General features: G+C 43.4%; 1 protein-coding gene across 3 annotated transcripts; it reads left to right on the forward strand.

Moving 5' to 3' along the window:
- Window positions 1–8854: 8854 nt before the first annotated feature.
- LOC308168312 (heterogeneous nuclear ribonucleoprotein Q-like) lies at window positions 8855–21102 on the forward strand. 3 transcript variants are annotated; one of them, XM_080542844.1, is made up of 12 exons: window positions 8855–8977; window positions 10636–10795; window positions 11765–11883; window positions 12279–12386; window positions 13413–13526; window positions 13894–14070; window positions 14675–14810; window positions 15788–15993; window positions 16364–16513; window positions 16818–16939; window positions 17186–17517; window positions 19963–21102. In XM_080542844.1, the coding sequence occupies exons 2-12, from the start codon at window positions 10648–10650 to the stop codon at window positions 19989–19991; spliced, it is 1641 nt and encodes a 546-aa protein (XP_080398970.1). In that variant the 5' UTR covers window positions 8855–8977; window positions 10636–10647; the 3' UTR covers window positions 19992–21102. The 3 variants fall into 3 exon arrangements, with proteins under 3 accessions (XP_080398970.1, XP_080398971.1, XP_080398972.1); XM_080542845.1 differs by having other exon boundaries at window positions 19966–21102; XM_080542846.1 differs by lacking the exon at window positions 10636–10795 and having other exon boundaries at window positions 8878–8977.
- Window positions 21103–21348: the final 246 nt, after the last annotated feature.

Below are 21348 nucleotides of genomic sequence, written 5' to 3' on the forward strand. Positions count from 1 at the left end.
TACTAAATGAACTAAATAAGTCTGCTCTAGCATTGATTTTTTGTTCTGTTGGGCCGTAATCTTTCAATGACATCTTGTCATCTTTACATAGTAGCCTTATTGTGTATTATCCTTTCTGATTGTATTTATGTAGATGTACAGTATTTTCTTTTTTATTATGATGTATGCTTGTTTTAAAAAAAAACATCACCTCAATATCCCTCCGTCCACCTCAATATCCAACCGTCAAGCTCTCTCAGCTATCTGCTCGGCAGAGTGCGTTGGTCCGACTAGTTGTCTGCCATTTTTTATTTACGCCTTGTGGCAACATTACTCATTAACTATAGATCACATACTGATCTTATTACGTGCCTAAGTACCTGACCAGGATTTGAACCTGTGTCTCCTGCGTGGTCGCAGGCTATACTCAACCCTCCAGTGTAATCACTAAACCACCTCTGTTACATAGAGTGGGTACTATCCTGGGTTGATTTATGTGGTCTGGGCAGGTAAGTCAACACTAAAGATGATTATATGGTAGAAAATAAATCAGTTTTTCGCATTTCATCAATAAACAATGTGAGAGAAAGAGTCGTTCTTGGCTTCCAGAGCAACGCTGTCGTCTAATCAATCATGTCTGATTTGTTAAGATGATGCAACATCTTTCTCTCTCATCCCATTGGTGGTGAGCATGATGTTGTTAAATGTCAGGGCCCTTTCTTGAACACTGTAAACTTTGACTGAAGTGTTGCCTTGAATGATCAATCTTGTTTATGTTGGTGTCACTATGTTACAGTATGCAGCCTTGAGATCCTCGCCTTTTTTTCATTCTCTCACACACTGTACTTACTTACCTTCTTCCTAGAGTATCCTCAGTGAAAAATCCTTTAAAAAAAAAATCGTCACACTTTTACAGTGTAACTACTGTACAGAGAAGCTCCTGTGTGCAATATGTAATAATACACTGTTGTTACACACTGTGCATTACAACTTAATGTAAAGTGCTATGCCTTCTATACCAAGTGAAGTTGTTAGGCCTGCTTCTATGAACAACTGTGCAAATCACTCAAAAGACCTAAAGCAGTAACAGACTGAATGACAACTCCAGCGTGGGCTTCAGCCAACTCTGTTGTTGATATTCAGGAGTTGGCAGGGCTGGCTTCAAAGATGCCCTCCTTAAAGCCTTTCTAGTATCCTGTCAACACTTCCCCCTGCGCTACGGTTGAATTTGGCTGTGAGTTGCTACTGATTTATATAGCTCTGATGCTCTTGAACAAACCTTTGGCCCATTTGATTTTCAAATGTTAACACCATTAAAATAATACTTTTATAAAAAGCTTTAGAATGACTATTGAAATATGGTGTGTTAGTATAGTAATAAGTAATTAGTGTATTAATTAGTAGCAATTAGTATTAGTATGTGTTAGTGATTAGTATAGTGCCTAGTTTTGCGGTCCTCTGTGGCTCAATTGGTAGGTTGTCGGTTCGATTCCCACTGGGAACATATATACTGAAAAATGTTATGCACTCACTGCAATGTATGTTGCTTTGGATAAAATCGTCAGCTAAATGGCATTTATAATTAGTGTATGTCCTTAAATTAGAAATCTACTTTCTCACAGGATTTCCTTAGCTGGAGCAGCCTCCTGCCTTTCATGTGCCTCTCTACGCTGTATATAGGTGCTTTGCTAAGTTATTTTCTGGCCATAGCCTCACATTTCCATTAGGCTTCATCATACTTGTGTGGAATTGGGGTGAGTGTAGGCTAATAACCGATGATGAGAATAAGAGATAAAAACCAGGGCGACTGTGGGGCGCCCTGTGGCTCAGGAGGTAGAGCCGGCGTCTAATGATCGCAAGGTCGTGGTTCGATATCCGGCTCCACATGTCAAGGTGTCCTTGGACAAGACACTGAACCCCAAATTGCTCCCAATGAGTGGGCTGGTGCCTTGCATGGTAGCTTGCCGCCATTGGTGTGTGTGTGTGAATGGGTGAATGAGAGGCCATTGTAAAGCGCTTTGGAATAAGGCACTATATAAGTGCAGTCCATTTACCATTTAAATATCCTTCCTAATTTGTTACATTGCTGGGAAGTTAACTAATCAGACGTGCCCTTGAATCAAGTCATATATTCCATAAACAGCTGGTGTTTGTCTATGAAAGAGCAGCGCAAAGTAGAACAGCAGTAGGAAAGTCGGGTTTTAAGTCTGTAGATGCTACAGTTGGATCAGCCTACTTAGACTTCATGGGTCGGGTCAGGGCTAGGCCTGGACATTGGTCTTCCGCCATAGATTGAAGACCTCCATCTCTACAGGCTACATCTTACCTGTCCTTTCTAAAGACCTCCTCATCTCCACTACCCCCCTGTACAGTACAACAACAAAAAAGTAATTCTTCCTTCTTCTAGCGCAGTGACTGCCAATGGCCCCTGGTCATAGCATAGATAACTTTTTCTTACGATGACTGGATAGTCATGGATAGATGATTCACTTACTTACTACTCACTTACCGGTACTAGACAAAACATATTTTTTTGTACGTTGCTTTGGATAAAGGTGTCTGCTAAATGCCAAATGTAAATGTGAATGGTCTTATTGCTTTTGGCGAGCCAACATTATATACATATATCATTTGACAAATAACCATTGTGAACCATCGCTGAATATGTCATTAACCGATGTGTGAGGCATGTTTCCCTAGGGCAATGCCTCTATAATGGAATATCGAAGGACATTATGCTTTCCTCTAAAATCGACTTGTGATGTTATCTAAGCTCATAGGCACTGTAGCTTGTGGTGATGCAGACATGTTATCGAGCATATCCACAATTTCAGATATTGTCATATCGTTTGTCAAACATTAGTCCCCCTCCAAGTGAAACTCCTATGCTCCTCTGCTGACCATGCTCTGTTGCCTGCCCTGGGATTTGGCTTAAGCACATACAGATCAGAATCAGAATCAGAAATAGAATCAGAATTGCTTTTATTACATCCAATGTACGGATACCCAAGTGTAAAATTCTTAGGCTCAGGTTCTTCGACATTGGTATTGCAGCAGAATACAAATCAACAATAATAGAATAAAGTAAAAAATAAGTAAAGTAATACTTAGTAGAATAAGGTAATACAGTGTTGAAGTGGTGGTAGTTGTACTAAAGCGGTACTGCAGTAGAACAGTTGTGCAAAAAGGCTGTGCAGGTTACAATGAGATGAATGCAATGTCATACAATATGCAATAATATAGTACATATATTATACAGTACAGGAGGTTCAAGTAGTAGTCAAGTAGTGCAAATGCTGTGCAGGCTACAGGATGGTTATAGTTAGATCAAAACACACTGAGTAGAACTCTTAGAACTGTCCACTTAATCACATCACACATCACGAAAATTCCAATGGCCCATATAGGCCTACCTAATAATTGATGCCTGCCATTCCCATCCTGTATCTGCATGCATGCAGGGTTAGTCAGTTTGGTTTCAGTCAATCCAGGGAGGAAATCAGGAATTCAAGGATTACACATCAATAATGTATTCTTAATGCATTCCTCAATAAACGATATGTTTTATCTAAAAAAGCTGAGTCATATGAATAGTTTGTTCAAATCACTCCCTGAATTGACTGAATTGAAATCCAGCCTTGTCTCCGCATTGTACTGTAGTGAACCCTACATACAGTGAACCCCATACAATTTTCCTCCTTACTGGTGGTGTTTATCCAACAGGCCGTTGAGACTACATTAGACCTCCAGGGCTGAATTCCATTCCAGAATGTTGTTCCTTGTGCCTCTTACACCCAGTCGGGGGGGGGGGGGGGGGGGGGGGTAACCTGTGAGCCACACTCAGAGGAGAGATGGCCCCTAAGAAACAGGCAGTGCAATCTCAAAATAAATGTACTTAATATTCACGTTATTACCTGTTAATGCAAGTTAGTTTTCACCTTGCCATATGTGAAGAATTAATAGATTACGATTCATTTTGCAGCAGGCATAAATAGATCTATATACGTGTACGTAACACAAAACTCACAACACATACAAAAAGTGAAAACAGACAAAAAACGGAAGAAAAAAACACACACACTATTATGAAAAAATAAGACAGTTTATTTACAGTACAGCAATATGCGACATGGTCTGGTGAAAAGGTCTGCATGCTGGCAATTCTCAAGTCACACAAATTACAGTTTTTTGTTATATTACGAATGTTTACGTGTTGAAGAGCCACACAATATAACAAACAACAGTTTTAGGATCACTAAATACTTATAATTTGTGAATTGGTGAACTGTACATTTTTTTTTAATGACCTTGCCCTAATTGGGGACTTCATCACCACACCCTGTCCTGTCACATATGATTAAGAAATCCAAACACTCATTGACTAGTGATCTTTTGGCTGTGATGTGGAGAGGGTAGCGGCCACCCTCCAGATACATCTGAGGTGAATGTTTCTACCCATCACCTGTCTCAACCTTTACCACCCTGTCCCGAGCCTCACATAAAGGCTAGAAATATGTCGTCCTCACCAGACCTCACCAGACCTGACCTTTACCTTGTCATGATGTAATCCCGTTTGAGTTGTGCTCTCACTCTAAAGTCAAGTGCCGTGATGATCAATAGTGGATGGCAGCTGGCCATACAGTATCATAGATACTGTACCGCACACATAAAAAGACCAGAGTGCTTTCGTTCCAAGATCGTCTATGAGGGAATTTGAACCTGAAGGTCACGGTGTGATTAGCAAAGTGGCCCATGGGACAAACCGTCAGTAAGGGTGATAGTCTGCATGACCTAGACATTGAGTTGGCAGCTGTGCCTGCCCTCTGCCTGCCCTCTGCCCGCCCTCAACCACCTTCAACCAACTTTATTTCAAAGACTTTCTTGGAATTTGGCGGTGTTCAGCACGGCAGGTCGTGACATCTCTCAGACCTAATACACCCTCAGTATGTCTACTGCTGGTAGCTGTGATGCTCTCTTGATATCGCTACTAAAACTCCAATGCCCTCTTTTTTTGGTTTTCTTCTCGTCAACCTTGGACGATTTCATCCTTTCACATTAGATAAAACGTGGCTTCCCCATGCTTTCTGTCCCTATCAGCTCTGTAGCTGTGCACAGCAGGCACAAGGCTGCTACGGGGCTTGCTGTTGTTTGAGATCCCTGGCTCCAACAATGTCTGCCCCGTCAATACCACGTCCAAAACAAACACAGTGGGTTGTGTAAACGACCCGCATTATGTCTTTTTCACTCTCCAGGTAATTTGCAAGCTATCATCACTATCATCATTCTAGTGCAGACGGTAATTGTTTTGGACATTATTTTGCAAATATTATGCCTAATGCTGATTGAAGACAAATAATCTTGTTAATACTTACAAAATTGTTTCACCTTCCAGGCAGATGGCTTAATGGTCCAATTACTCTTTACCAGCCAAGCTTTTAATGTCTGAATATTGGTCTACACTTTAGCACAGTCACACAATCAGTTTGTCTCACTGCTAAAAATATTGGCAGCAATGCCCTAGATCTTCTCCCATAATTATCTCAATAATGATGTTTGAAAGCAATGCACTTTCAAAGGAGAATCTCACATGAGGGACTGCCGTGAGGTAGGATAGCGAATGAATCAATTTGGATAGGAATAAACGTATAAAATGTTTTTTTTGTGACTTGATTGCACTGCACACACCACTAGAATCCATAAAAATTTGATTATAAAAAACAACAATGAGATTGTGGGCGGTAACAACACGAATCACTCAGCCCCATAAACCTGCAATTACAAAGCAATTTGCTAAACTACCATGTCACAACATGTTTAATACAATGTTACAAAACATAGTAGACAACACATAAAGGCAACTTTCTCTGCTCGCCAGGTCATGGAGTGACCTTTAACCTCTCGCATTCAGACAGGGTCACAGGGGTTAAGTCCATTCAACTCTAGGCATAGAGCTTTAGTAATTAAAGGTCACAAGAAAGACCGGGTGACTGTGACATAAGTGAATAGATGAGTCAACATTATGCAAATTCTACTCTTTACTTGAATCAATTGATGATTTATCATGCGACATGAACAGACCCGTAACTTGTAGGTCCTGCGAACCGCCCCCTATGTCCTTCCTCACTTTACTCTTATTGATTTTGAGAAATACAGAGAATGCACAATGAACCTAATGAACCGGACTACTGTTTTTGAACTTGGCCTTGTCATCCAATCGAACTGCCTCAGAATATTGGATAAGATAAGATAATGATCTGGACCATTGGCAAGAACTACTTCTGTATGTATTCCTGCAGGTTTATGTCACTTGAAAAAGACAGTTTCTTAGTTTCTCTACTGTATACAAAGAATTAAAAACAAACCATACAATCTCATGTCATAAAGTAGTTTACTGTACACAAGCTGCATTCAGTAGAGCTGAACTAAAACAAAACAAAACATTTTTGAATTCGGTACTTCACTACTTTCATGTGAATTGAAAAAACACAGATATCAGAATATACAGTATGTATATACATAGTATGTGATTCATTCATAGTATGACGTCACAATCATATAATCATAATACAAATGCGTTTGCTTGTGAATTCTATGGACCGGACCACTTCATAAAATCAAACAAATGCCAACAGTTTATGATAATGATAACCAAGTGTATCAGAGCTCATGAATTATAGCTGACTTAAATCCAGAGAGGATGGAGAGCAGAGTGAATAGATATACCCTCGTTGGCCAATATGGGAGAGTGGCCGTGTGGCGCACACAGGTCTACCTCTGAGACGTAGGGGAAGACAGAGGTACATATTTATGAAGTTCACCAGAACCACCCTCTTCCACAGAACAGTAAACCCATTGATTATGAGTCATCCATGGGTGACATGTGCTGAAAGAAAAAAATGCATATTTTACACCGATAGCTCGTTTATGCATGCAGCAAGTATGCTTTTAATCTCCCCAGTGAATTAATTAGGTGCAAACCCATCATTTCTCACAGGTCCTACCCCCTTCTTATGGGGCCTACGGAGCTCATAAATGACAACAGGCTGCAGAATGACATTGGTCATGCTCTTTGCTCCAGCTCAATACCTTATGAATAAGGACAAGAGGGGGGGGCTTAAATTGCTCTGACAAAATAAGAAACACTGGATAGCCTACTATTGCCATACACTTAGGTAGGTAGGTATCAGGGGAGGCTGGTGGAGGAAAAAATAGGAAGACAGGCTGATTGAAATGTATAGAATGGAATGAGGAATGATATTCGATACAATGCAGTGCATGGAATGGAATGAGGAATGGTAAATGATATCTCCACCAGCCTCCATTAGGTAGGTATCAGTGTGAACAGGCAGTTTGTGGGTGTAAGGTGAATCAATAGAACTGAATGAGAATAGAATTTAATAACTATAGGCGTGCTAGCTATATGTGTCTCTCTCCTACAATCAATACAGTAGCCTACATGATGAAAACAAAATATCTGAAAAAAGCTCTCTGTCTGAGCTGCCAGAGGAGGGGTGAAAAGCACAATGAAGCTCACAATTGTTGACCTGATGACTTTGAGGTTTTAATGTAACTCTCATTATAACCGGTGTGGGGTTATAGTCAACGCTATATCAGCAGATTCTGCACTGAATCACGTGAATTATTCAGGGGACTGATCATGACTGAATAAATGTTGCCTCAAGTTCTTTGTTCACAGTACCGGCAGGTCCATGAGGAGAGCGACACACTGTGGCGGAAAGGGGAAATGTTTTGGGTGTCTCCATAATTCACTCTCTAATCTTCACTGCACAGTTAGGGCAGACCGACAGTTGGACTGAGCAATATGAACGTCTCAAGTGATTTACATAGACCAGGGCGGAGTACCGTTGATATAATTCATTATAGCCTACAGTAGTAAAATGCACGAGAGATTCAAGAAACAAACACTCGTTGAGAAAAACACAGGGTGCCTCAATTCCACGAGGATGACAATAATACTGATTTGACAGTGTGACTCCTCCAATTATCATCCATATTTCAACCTGCGGTCAGGCTACATGATATAATCACTTAATCTGCTCAGTAAATGTGGGCATGTATAGCCCACATTGTATAATACTGTAGTAATTGTCCACATCTGTACTGTCTAAGACTATTACTATGTGGAAGTGCCCAGCATTTTTGTATAGTATATGCTGTAAAAAAGAATAATATATATCCTCTCTGGATAATGGTTTAAGCATCCACTCCTCTCCTGTCTGTTTTGCCATGTATCCACCTCCTGCTCTCAACCCCACTACTGCACTTCGTGAGTTTATAAGGTTCTATCTCCGTTTAGGGCAGTTCAGAGATATTGAGCGTCAACGTTTTTACATTCCATTATGTTTTGTGAGATGGAACCTTTGTATTTTATTCATTACTAACTCAAAAATGTCAACATTTAAAAAACAACACCACACAGGCATTAATAAACACCTAATGGATCAGATTATGTTAAAAAAAAAAAACTCGATTTTGACAAAAATGGAGATAGAACCTTATAATTCTAACGTTACGACTTGCAGCCCACATTTTATAATACTGTAGTAATTGTCCACATCTGTACTGTCTATTACTATGTACAAGTGCCCAGCATTTTTGTATATGCTGCAAAAATAATAATAATAATGGTTTAGCATCCACTCTGTCTGTCTGTCTTGCATGTATCCACCTCCTGCTCTCTACCCCACTCCTGCACTGGCTGCTGATCAGGGTAATCTCCCCCTCTACTGTAAGCGCGCAGGAGGCAGGAGGCAGCGAGCCCGTGAACGAGCCCATCGAGCCCGTGCACGGGTGTCTAAGAAACCCCATCGACGAGACAAAACTCGCGGCGTGAGCGCGGCAGCCATTTTACATCCTCAAGAGTGAATGAGTGGTGCCGGACCAGTGCCGGGAGTTTTTACACTTTTTCCTCTTTTAAATTAACACATTTTCCTTCCGAAACAATCAACACCATACCAAGTTGGTGATCCATCGGCAGGTAATGACGATTACTACTACATTGATCCACGTGATCTCCGTGTAATTTGTATAGCTCTGATAGTGTGTGATCTGTGTTGGGTGTTTCAAACAATGTGGAAACTGGCGGCTGGGACGGGGTTCTCCACCAGACCGGCTTTTTGAAATGGACTCTCCCTATGTGGCGGCACGTTGACACGCCGCGAAGCTAACCTGCTAGCCTACAAGGCCTCTGTTTTGACTCTAGGACGTTTACGAGTCAAATTATGTCCGGTAAAGCGACCCGAATATCAGCTACCGTGTTAATATGTCGCTGGCTAGCCAACGCAGCCGAGTTAGCCTGCTAAATGTGACAGTTGAGGAATGACACGCGTTCTCATTGTCACCAGCTAGCTGCTTGGCTAAACCTCAGCAAAACTTCAAAAGTTATGTTTTTTTTGACGCTCCTAACAACTTGGGCGTGTAGATCTGGCGAACAAGGTAATGTGCATACTAGTGAATTAGCTAGCATCAATGCAGCTAACAGCAAGGTTTGTTATTGTCAGACAAGACGTGTCTGGGACTATGATCAGCTAGCGTTAGCCAACAACATGTGTCACACACACATACACACACACAGCGATGCTGCTAGCAGGCCGTAACACTCACACTGACACTAACCACGGCGATAGCATGCGCATATTATGGCAAAGCGAATTTGTTTGAATTATGTGATCGTGACAGTTCACCAATCCGACAGTTTTGGACGTGAAGTCAGTTTGAAGACAGTTGTTTTGCAAGCTAAACTTGTGATAGGTTCGGTTTGTGAGTGTCCATGCAAAGCTTTGGGGTTGCACGAGACGACGTTTGCAAGTCGGAATTCGGCTTTGCCACGTTTGTATTTTCAGATCAGTTGTCAAGAGTTAGACACCACCGATTTGAGTTAGCTAGCTAATGAATTGACAAACTGTCTAGAATCTATAACGTTACGCTTGCTAGCTAACAATGTAATATTCACTGGAGATGAATAGCGGGTATATAGTATTTTTTTGGTCCAGCACACATGCATGCTTTGCTGTGCTGACTAGCCCGCTAGCTACCGGAAACTGGTGGTGCAGAGGGAACACGTGTATCAGCTATCTAGCCAGTGCTGAAGTCAGCAGTCAGCATTCGGCGATCAGTTAAGCTAAACTTGTAATTTAGCCCATCAATCCCAAAGTCTTGTGCGTGGCGGGAGTCGAAGTGGAGCTCGACAATGTCCGTATCTGAAAGTAGTGAAGGCGGGAAATGTTCCATGGGCAATATCTGAATATGAGCTCAGTGTAACGTTACACACGTTTTGATCCTATCGCATGTCTTTACCATAAAAGGCACATGTAATCGAAACGAGTCAGATGTTAATGTAAGCCAATCGGTGTCAACGGTAATTGCATTCTAAAAATGTATATATATGTATCAGAGAGAGGAAATTCACAACATATTGTAATTATGCTATCACCTGATTCCACAGTCAGGGGACCACATTGACTCACATGTAGCTGAAATGCTGCCCCTGTTGTTGCACAATGACAAGTGACAACACCCCCTTCCTCCCCCCTACCCACCCACCCCCACCCCTCCAAAAAAGAAAAAAAGCTTTCAATCTCAACATTCTTATTACCCCTTGACCCAAGATTAATTTGGCTCATTGCATTTGCACAGATTTCTGGAGACATGGCCACAGAACATATTAATGGAAATGGTCCAGAAGAACCAATGGACACCACTGCAGCAGTTACCCATTCTGAACACTTCCAGACTTTATTAGAAGCTGGTTTACCACAGAAAGTTGCTGAAAAACTAGATGAAATTTACATAGCAGGTAAGGCGCATCATTGAATATCCAGCATATTCATACTACTACACAAATTTTATTTTTTCTTGCATGTGCTGTCATATTTCATCATTATATTACCTTTTGAATGTGGGAATTGAGATTCTCTCAAGCAACTTTTTGTGGTTCCTACCAAAATGGGTACTGCAGTGTTACCAAAAATAAAACCCAAGACACTTGGTGTGAAATTCAATGAAATGACTGATTGTATGTTATAATTAATGTGAATTTCCAGAGCCTGTAGATTGAACATCTGGACAGAGCGTACACAGCACTGGTGTCAGTGGCCGGGGGTTGTGATCTCAAGAATTCAAGTGATGCCTAGAGGACATCAGAGTCAGACGACATTTAGCAGAGGTCCCTTCTCGGGTCAGACAGTGAGACAGACAGTGGGAGAGACGGACAGACAGGCAGACGTGAAGGAGAGAGTCACCAGATGGGCATAATGCGCAGGAACAATGGTGGCAGCTGTCGGTGGCTGGGGACAGGTGATGGGCCCTCCAACAGCAGAATGTGGACAAGCTCATTAGGAGCGCCACACAGCGCACAAGACGGCCGTATCAGGTTACGCCGACACATCTGCTCTGATTAGTTCTGCAAAAAAAAAAAGGGTTGGAAGATTGTAGGAAGTGCTGCTAGCCTGGCCTGACTGTAACTGAATGGACTTTGAACATTTCAGGCTTGGCTGAAGTACGGGGCCTATCAGATAGGACACAGCCGATGCTGTACTGCTGCTTACTTTGCCAATAGTATGAGAATTGAGAAGTTTGAATTGTGCTTAGAAATATTAAATCCACCAACCTTTATAGAGCCACGAAGCTTTCCAAAGCCCTAATCCCTGACTGCACTGTACGGTGTGAAGTGTCGCTAGACTGACCTGCCGCCCTCCCCTGGACATCTCCTGCCCTCCCTCCCTCCTCCGTGCCAGGAGCTCACAGTGCTGTCGTCCCTCTGCAGGTTTGGTCTCTCACAGTGACCTAGATGACCGAGCGATCGAGGCTCTGAAAGAGTTCAACGAGGAAGGTGCTCTACAGGTTCTGCTGCAGTTCAAGGACAGCGACCTCTCACATGTTCAGGTGAGCGTCGAGGAACGAGGAAGGTGATAGGTTCTACATCGAGGAACAAGGAAGGCAATAGGTTATATGTTTTCAGGGGTGTGGCTCTTCCCCTTTTTTAAATTCTGAATAATCACCTGCTTTAAAATAATAATAATTATATTATAGTTTTTCTTTTCTTTTTTACATTCGTCATTTATAAATACACCATTGAATTGAAACTAATATCCTGTTTTTCCAGATTGTCACAAGCCCATTAGCTAAGTTTGGTTAATGTTAGGATGAGACAGTGTTGTGTGTGTGTGTGTGTGGTGTGTGAGATTCCTATTTGATGTGTAATTCTAACTCGACCTGTCCGCTATGTGTCTTTTGCTTTTAATTTAATTATTTGATTCTTTAATTATTTGACCCCACAGAACAAAAGTGCCTTTCTTTGTGGAGTAATGAAGACGTACAGACAGAGGGAGAAACAAGGGACCAAAGTCTCCGACTCCAACAAAGGGCCAGACGAGGCCAAAATCAAAGTACGTCCTGAACACACCACCGTTTACATTTAACCACCATTTACATTTAACCACCATTTACATTTTTGCCATTTACCAGATTTGTGTTTCTGTGTCCAGTGTCCAAATGATGAAACTTTTTACTTTATCATGGAGTGACTTCGGTTATGCTGAAAGTTTACCGCTAAGATCTGATCGGACACTGCTGACTTAAAATCTCCTGTTTCAAAGATTGTCACATTTACATTTAACCACGATTTACATTTTTGGCATTTACCAGATGATTTTATCCCAAGTAACTTACAACAAATACATTTGTTTAAGTAAATGTTTGTCTATCCATCGGTCATCATAAGAAAAAGTAATCTATGCCACGGGCCATTGGAATGCAAAAAAATAAGTTTTACATTAAATAATATACAAATATTGTTATTTATAGTAGTTAAATTGTAGCGGGATGAGGGAGGTCTTTAGGAGGGACAGTTAAGATATAGCCTGAAGAGTTGATCTTCAATCTACGGCGGAAGATGTAGTGACTACCACCAACTGTCATGGCTGCAGGGTTCTCCTCAAAGAACAATGATTTCAGAGGAAATTAAACTGATATTTAGTAATGAACTATTGAATGATGAAGTAACTATTTTTGATCGCCAGTGACGTTATTAAAAGAGAAAACGTTAACATTAAAGTTTTAGCCATGTTAGTGGTATTCTTTTGCGTGCTTTGACATGAATAAACACACGGTTTTGGGGAGAACCCTGGGCTAAATATAGCGGGTTCAAGGGTAGGGTGTGACCCTGCTGTCAGTGTCGATGGTTCCTTCCTCACTGTAGCCAGTGAGCCAGTCATAGGAATTAATTTCTGACCTAATTAAAGAATGCTTAGGTTTATGGTACCGTAGTCTTGAAACAAACAAATGTCAAGTCCTTGACTTGTGCTTCTGTTCAATGTGGTCCAATTTCATGGGACCCTTTTTGACCCACAAGTGCCCCCCAGAGGCCAACAAAACTAAAATGTGTCTTTAAAGCCATGCTTTTACCTGCACAGGCCCTGCTGGAGAGGACTGGCTACACGCTTGATGTGACCACCGGCCAGAGGAAGTATGGAGGGCCCCCACCAGAGTCCGCCCACTCAGGGGCACAGCCCACCATCGGTACAGAGGTACGCTGCCTCCTCCTAAGACTACTGTGTGTGTGTGTGTGTGTGTGTGTGTTTCTGTATCCAGTGTCCAAATGATGAAACTTTTTACTTTATTATGGAGTGACTTCGGTTATGCTGAAAGTTTACCGCTAAGATCTGATCGGACACCGCTGACTTAAAAATCTCCCATTTCAGAGATCGTCACATATAGGCCCGGTTTCACAGACAACACGAGCCTAATCCTAGACCAACAAGCATCTTCAATGGCGATATTACATTAAAACTGTGACTTAATCCAAGACTAGGCTTAAGCCTCGTCTGTGAATCCAGCCCTTCGTTTACACACCCTGTACTAACCTAATATTCTGTCGTCTCCTTTCTCTCTCAGATCTTCGTGGGTAAGATCCCCAGGGACCTGTTTGAGGATGAGCTGGTGCCCCTGTTTGAGAAGGCGGGGCCTATCTGGGACCTGCGCCTGATGATGGACCCCCTCAGCGGCCTGAACCGGGGCTACGCCTTCGTCACTTTCTGCACTAAAGAGGCAGCGCAGGAAGCCGTCAAACTGGTACGTTTTCACATTCGGCCCAATCTCTGCCCTTCTCTCCCCTCCGAAGTTTGCACTGGTCTTGGGTCTCATTCTCTGCCCGTCTCTCCCCTCCGAAGTGTGCACTTGTCTTGGGTCTCATTCCCTGCCCTTCTCCCCTGAAGTATGCACTTGTTCACTCCTAATAGACCTAGACAGAAAGAAATGGTGTTAGAATGGTGGCGGCGGTAACTCCCTCTAGCCCATACTCTCAACCAATCCAATGCTTTCAACAAATGCCATAGGAAGTTCAAAGGCTAATACAATTCCAGCGTGTTGCAAAACGTTTCTGTATCCGATGTCCACATGATGACAATGCATACTCGATCCTAGAGTAACCTTGGTTACGGTGATAGTTTACCGCTAAGATCTGACTGGACATTTGGCAGAATCTCTGTGAACTGGGTGTGCACACCCAGGCGAGGGGAGTGAGGGAGGAAGATTGCTAAGATGGCAGCCTAAGTCTATTTAACACTTGTGGTCAAACTCCTTCCTGACAGAATGATAGGAATGGTGGATTGAGGCCCGGCCAGCCAACCATGACATTTACACTCTCTCTCTCTCTCGCCCGCCCTCCCCTCCGCAGTGTAACAACAATGAAATTCGACCAGGCAAACACATCGGTGTTTGCATCTCTGTGGCCAATAATAGACTGTTCGTTGGCTCCATCCCCAAGAGTAAAACAAAAGAGCAGATCGTGGAGGAATTCGCGAAAGTCACAGGTATGAGCTAACACCTTCTATTGGATGGTTCAGTGGAACACAACAGGGTTTTAATGGGCATTGATGTCATGTCTGTTTTAAACACTGGGGTATTTTGTCACTGAAAGTGGTGGTTTTCTTGGCTCTGTAATGACTGAATACGCTTTTGCTTCTCGGTATTGTCCTATTTTAGTATTAATACTGACTCTAAACAACCGCCAACAACAGCCCATGTGTGTTAGAGTTAGGGCATCTGTCTGCTGGGCTGTACTACTCATGTTAAAAGGCTTATTCTGAATCTCGAAGTGTTGAAATGTTTCTGTATTTAGCGTCCAAATGATGAAATGCATACTCTTATCCTAGAGTGACTTCGGTTGCGCTGATAGTTTACCGCTAAGATCTGACTGGACACTAAGCAGACGCTGTTTCCACATGACCCAAACTGGGCCGTCATCTATGCCCTCCAGAGACAGCCCCGGCCTGACGGGCAAGCCGAGAGGAAAGGGGCACAAGATGTTAAACAACATTCCTTGAATTTGTAATAAATCATTTTCTGCCGTCAGCCATGTTGTAAATTTAGACTCATTTCGGTAACATTCTCTGAGCTCCATTTTTAGCTTTGCAGCTTTGCTGGTTAGAACCGTGTATGGAACAACACTGGTGATCAGGAGGTTGTGAGTTCAGATCCCACTGGGGAACACCACCACTAGTGTGCCCCTTGAGTAAGGCACTTAGTTCTAAGTTACTCCAGGGAAGACTGTCCCTGTAATCTCTTAATTGTAAGTCGATTTGGATAAAAGCATCTGCTAAATGGTTAAAATGTAATATGTAAGAGACACAGGGAGAGACAGAGCTGTCTGCTCTACTGATGGTCAGCCACTGTAGTAGTTATCCCCACGAGACAGAGGGAAATGTTGTGTGCTGATCAGCTAGTATACCCATCGCCTCTCCTCCTCCACCCCTCCCCCCTTTTTTCCTCTCTTCCTCTCTTCCAACAGAGGGTCTTAATGATGTCATACTATACCATCAGCCAGACGACAAGAAGAAGAACCGGGGTTTCTGCTTCCTGGAGTACGAGGACCACAAGACCGCCGCCCAGGCCCGGCGCCGGCTGATGAGCGGCAAGGTGAAGGTGTGGGGCAACGTGGTCACTGTGGAGTGGGCCGACCCCATCGAGGACCCTGACCCGGAGGTCATGGCCAAGGTACTGGGGCGGGGATGATGCAGGGGGGGGGGTGGCGTTTGGAGGCTGGGGAGGGAAATGTTACTCGAATCGCCTTTAAGAAAACTTTTTAATTATCTTTATATGCCTTAATTTCTCCCCGGGGTTCAATAAAGTATCTATCTTATAGTTTTGAACTCAATGAACTCGTTGGGTCACGTAACGGTCGTCAATAACACTGATTTGAAACGGGGAGGCCCTTAAGCAGGGACAGCCATTGCCATTGTTGCGAGATGTAATCGGCTATATTGCTGTTGATATTGCTGGAGACATAAGTCTCTCTCTCGCAATAAGTCCCAGCTGGGGGGATGGGAGAGAGTGCCTCTAACCCTGGGCCGTCTCTCTCTCTCAGGTCAAAGTCTTGTTTGTTCGGAACCTTGCGAGTACTGTAACGGAGGAAATACTTGAAAAGGCCTTCAGTCAGTTTGGCAAGTTGGAGCGGGTGAAGAAGCTGAAGGACTATGCTTTCATTCACTTCGAGGAGAGGGACGGGGCCGTGAAGGTACAGACCGGCGGCTTGATTTCCCCTCTTTCTCTCTTTATTTCTCTCTCCCCCTCTGTCTTAAACACACACACACACACACACACACACACAGTCTCCCCCTCACTCTCACACTCTCTCCCCCTCCCCCACAAACTCGCTCTCGCTCTCTCTCTCTCCCTCTCGCTCTCTCTCTCTCCCTCTTGCTCTCTCTCCCCCTCCCTCCGTCCTGAACTCCCCCATCCCCCCCTCCCCTAAGACTATGACGGAGCTGTGGCAACAATGGCAGTGTTGAGTGTAGTCCTTTGACTGTCTCTCTTGGCAGGCGTTGGCTGATCTCAATGGCAAAGACCTGGAGGGAGAGCACATCGAAATAGTCTTCGCTAAGCCACCTGACCAGAAGAGGAAAGAACGCAAAGCTCAGAGGCAAGCAGCTAAAACTCAAATGTAAGCAAAGACACACACAATTGATCGTTGCAGTCATTCGAAACCTACACACACACACACACACACGTACACACTCATTCTCACACAGTTGGCTAGCATTGTTGGGCAACAATTGATTGACTGTTCCATTGAAACGCTGAAAACAGTCAGCCACATTATCTGGTGTGAGGCGAGGTTAGAGAAGCGTTACGCCCACCATCTCCAGTCTCTGGACTAACCCCACGTCTGCCTTCCTGCCCTCCCCAGGTATGATGATTACTATTACTACGGGCCGCCCCACATGCCCCCGCCCACAAGAGGCCGAGGACGGGGGGGCCGAGGTGGCTACTCCTACCCTCCCGACTATTACGGATATGAAGACTATTATGATTACTACGGTTACGATTACCATAACTACCGGGGGGGTTACGAGGACCCCTACTACGGCTACGAGGACTTCCAGGCCACCAACAGAGGGCGGGGCGGTGCCCGGGGCGGCGCCCGCGGTGGGGTCACCCCGTCCCGGGGCCGCGGGACCACCACGCCCAGGGGCAGGGTGGGCTTCTCCCAGAGAGGAGGCCCTGGGACGAGCAGCAGAGGTGGGTAAGGGAGGGGGGCATGGAGGGGGTGGGGTGGGGGGGCAGCAGAGGTGGGTTAGGGAGGGGGGCATGGAGGGGGTGGGATGGGGGGGGGTCAGCAGAGGTGGGTTAGGGAGGGGCGCATGGAAGGGGTGGGGGCCACAGGGGAGGGGTGTGTTTGGGGGCGCCGCAGAGGTGGGTAAGGGGTACAGGGGCTGTGCAGAGAGGGGGGGGGGGTGTTGTCAGGGGTTTGCTGTCAGCCATAGAAATGAAGGCTAAGGGGTGGGGGTTGGGACATGGGGGCTGAGTAAAGAGAGGGTAAGGGTGGGAGGAGGGGGGCTTTTACGGGTTCGCTAGCTTTGTCAGCCATAGAAATTAAGTCTGTTTCTGTGGTGTCGGCAATGCATGAAAATACAGCTTTTGGTTGAAACCGTAAATATTAAAAATATTTATAATAATATAAAATTATAATATTATTATTGTGTATATATATATATATATATATTTACTCACTCAAGTTTCATTCATCTTCACGGTGTGGAAGAGGTTGATCCCAACCCATCCCATTACATAATTGCCTCTGCATTCAATTATTATTGGTTTTAGTAATAACTTAATAGCTCTGAAAGCAGAAGTCTAGGAAAAGTAATGGCAAGCAGACAACTATTGTACAATTTATTTTAAAAATTAGTTCGGTAACAAAAACACATGCTTGTGCATCGATATGTATGCATGTACGTAGACACAGAAATACTGCATGTGGGCACACACACATTTCTCTGTTAATATAATAAATATTTTATAAGATTAAGAAACCCTCATCACTCATCCATCTAAAATCAACATTTTCAAGTGAATAATAAAGTTCTTCTTTATTTTTTTTAACCATCACACAAATGTTAAGTACTATTTATGACATGAACTTTTTTTTTTGGTCGCAAATGTGCTCTGATCTAACTGGCATATAAATTGTTTGTGTCATGTGTGTGTCATGTGTGACACTGAGTACATATACAAAGTAGTATATGTAATAAAGTCAAAAATAAAGATAAGAGTGAGAGTGATGCTGTCTGGCCCTGTACACCAAGTAGATCTCTCCTCACCCTGAGACACACCATATCACTCACCATCCTAATCCATGGATCAATCCCTGGACGTAACAACAAACATAAAACAACCAAAATGCAAGCACAATCATATATATATTTTACCTATTCTTGATTGAAATACATTTCATGATATTGTATTTACCTGAAGGTTTTTAAAAATGCTTACCTATTTGTTTTCTGGCCGGAGGGCTGATCCTGTCTTCCTGAGGTCAGTCCGTTGATGCCTGGTTTTAGGTCTTGTGCTGTAGCAATCCGTAAAACAGCGATACTGTGAACTGCGATAGTGTTTCTTGACAAGCTGACATTGTTAAAAGCCTGTTTCTGTTCAGGGCACACCTGCTCGCATACCTTCAGCATACACTGCTTTAAAAGTGCACCTTTTGAAAAACATGTTCCTTTTTTGGGTGGCTAAGATTAGCATACTCGACGCCGTGTTTGGTGCCAGTACTGCCATACATTGTATTCCTTGGGCACTGCCACTGCCTCGTAGCAAAGAAGACATAGCGGCTTGTCTCCATTAAGCACAAACACATGTATTTGCTCATTAAATTGCCTTCCCTCTGCATCAACTTCATTGGACATTTTGGTACACTTTTTAAAAAAATGTTTTATTGACGGGTGTTTCGTCGATTCGGGTCGCAGAGTTCTTGATTGACGGAAGGTAGCTTGAGCTAAATCGACGTACATCGCTGAAGTGTCACCACCTCTAGCGGTTGTGGCCGTAAACAACTGCATAGACTGCTTATGCCAGCGGCTGGCTCTGGCAGGGAAATGTAGTTTATGGCCACCGTACTTCTGTAAAGCGCCATAGAATTGTATTATGAGCAAATTGTATTCTTTGCAAGCTCTCACGGGCCACATACAATCGGGTGCCAGGCCGGATTCGGCCCGCGGGCCTTGAGTTTGAAACATGTGGCCTAGAGAAAGTAAAGCTGTGTACATCTGAAGTTCTGAATGACCTCTGAACTCTAGAGTTTTGATTGATGGGGAGACTATGTTTCCACTCCAACGTTTGAAAAGAGGCACCTGCTGATTGGCCTCACCGCTAAACCTTGACAGGTGTCTTCTTTCACAGCGCCAACTCGCTCTCTTTCTCTCTCGTGCTGTCTCTCGTGCTCTCACTCTCTCTCCCCCTGCCCATCTGCACTTTTAGATCAGCACATTCATGGAAAGCATTTCAGGAATGTCATTAGAATCTGATTAACCCTCAGAGCTAGTGTGGTGTTGTGTGAGTGTGACATCAAATTACTGAAATGGAATTAAATTAATTCATTTGTTAAGTGTATTATGAATTCCGTTCTAATTTTACACCTCTACCTCTTTCTCTCTCTCTCTCTCTCCCTCGTTGCTTGGACAGCAGGAAAGCGGGGTCGAGGCCGGTCCTGACCTGTTACTATGACGACTGACTTGCTGTGTTGGGGTTACACCGTAAGCTGCAATGGATGTTGATGGAAAAACTCGGCGAAAAGGTCCAATGATATTCCAGCCTTACAGAAGCATCTCCCCTGAAACTGCCACCCCCTGAAGAGAACGAATGACAACCGGAGCTTTTAGAGAAAATCTCTCCCCGCCCTGTCCCTCCTGAGCCCCTGCCCAAACCCCCCCACCCCACCTCAATCTCCCTGTATGCCCCAACAACAACCTGCCCTGCCCCCGCCCCCTAAAAAAAATGCCATTTTTAAATAATTATTGAAGAATTTGCACTTTTTAAGTTTCTTAGTTTGAAGTGGCTCAAAGGAGCTTGATGCTATTGTATATTTTTGTGCTAATCGCAATTTCTATTGTCGGAATATCCATGTTAATCTAATCGTTTGAAAGAGAACATTTGCAGGTTTTTAGGTGTAACCACCTGGCATGGAGAAGTCAGGCATTCCAGGAAAAGTGGTTCTGTTCAGAACTTGTCTTTAAAGGGTTGGTTGACTACCTCAGTACCGAGGATTAAACTGCCCAGCCTGTACTGTACATAGGGACACATTATATTGATGAATGCAGGGCTTGTTTTCTTACAAAAATATGCACAAGAGCAGCAGCAGCACACAACAGATGTACTTAATGTAATATAGACATTTTCTCTGCTGCAGCTCTGACACTGCAAACAGTCAAACTGGGCATGCAAAATTATCTCATATGATGAGCCTAAACAAGCCCTGCCTTTATCCTATTTTGAACTGAATTAGCCTCCTTGCTTCTTCAGATTATGTAGTTACTGGTTGTATAGTTTGGAAAAAAATGTTACTTTTGTAAAAGGCTTCAAATGACATCTACAGAGGCATCAACTGCCTTTGATAAAAGCCCTGCAGTATCCCTTTCCCACTAAAACAATGGATTTTTTAACATTTTTATTTTATTTTATTAATAAATACCAATAGAGCATTTTTGAAGGATGTAAACAGAATTATGTTGAGCACCCTACTACATACAAAAAAATAATCCGTTTTGTGAGAAATTGTCCCCAATCATGTGTTATCTTTTGTGGTTCCATTCCCAACTGTATAAGCCAGCTACTGATTTTGTCAAACGACTCTCGAATGAAATGAAGGCATGAAATACTCCTCCAGCGAGCAGTGGTGCCTGTAGCTTTTGGTTGGTTGGTTCCGGGATCATGGTTTTCACCCTAGTGGTTTAAAGGGATACTGCAGCTATTATTTGTATTCCATGTATAGCAGGAGACTGAACTATTCATCCGGTTTTGTATACAGTTAACTCCCTCTCCAATAAAATCATTACAACCACCTTTTGAAAA

This window comes from Nansenia antarctica (assembly GCF_963989245.1).
Source record: "Nansenia antarctica genome assembly, chromosome: 1".
NCBI lineage: Eukaryota > Metazoa > Chordata > Actinopteri > Argentiniformes > Microstomatidae > Nansenia > Nansenia antarctica.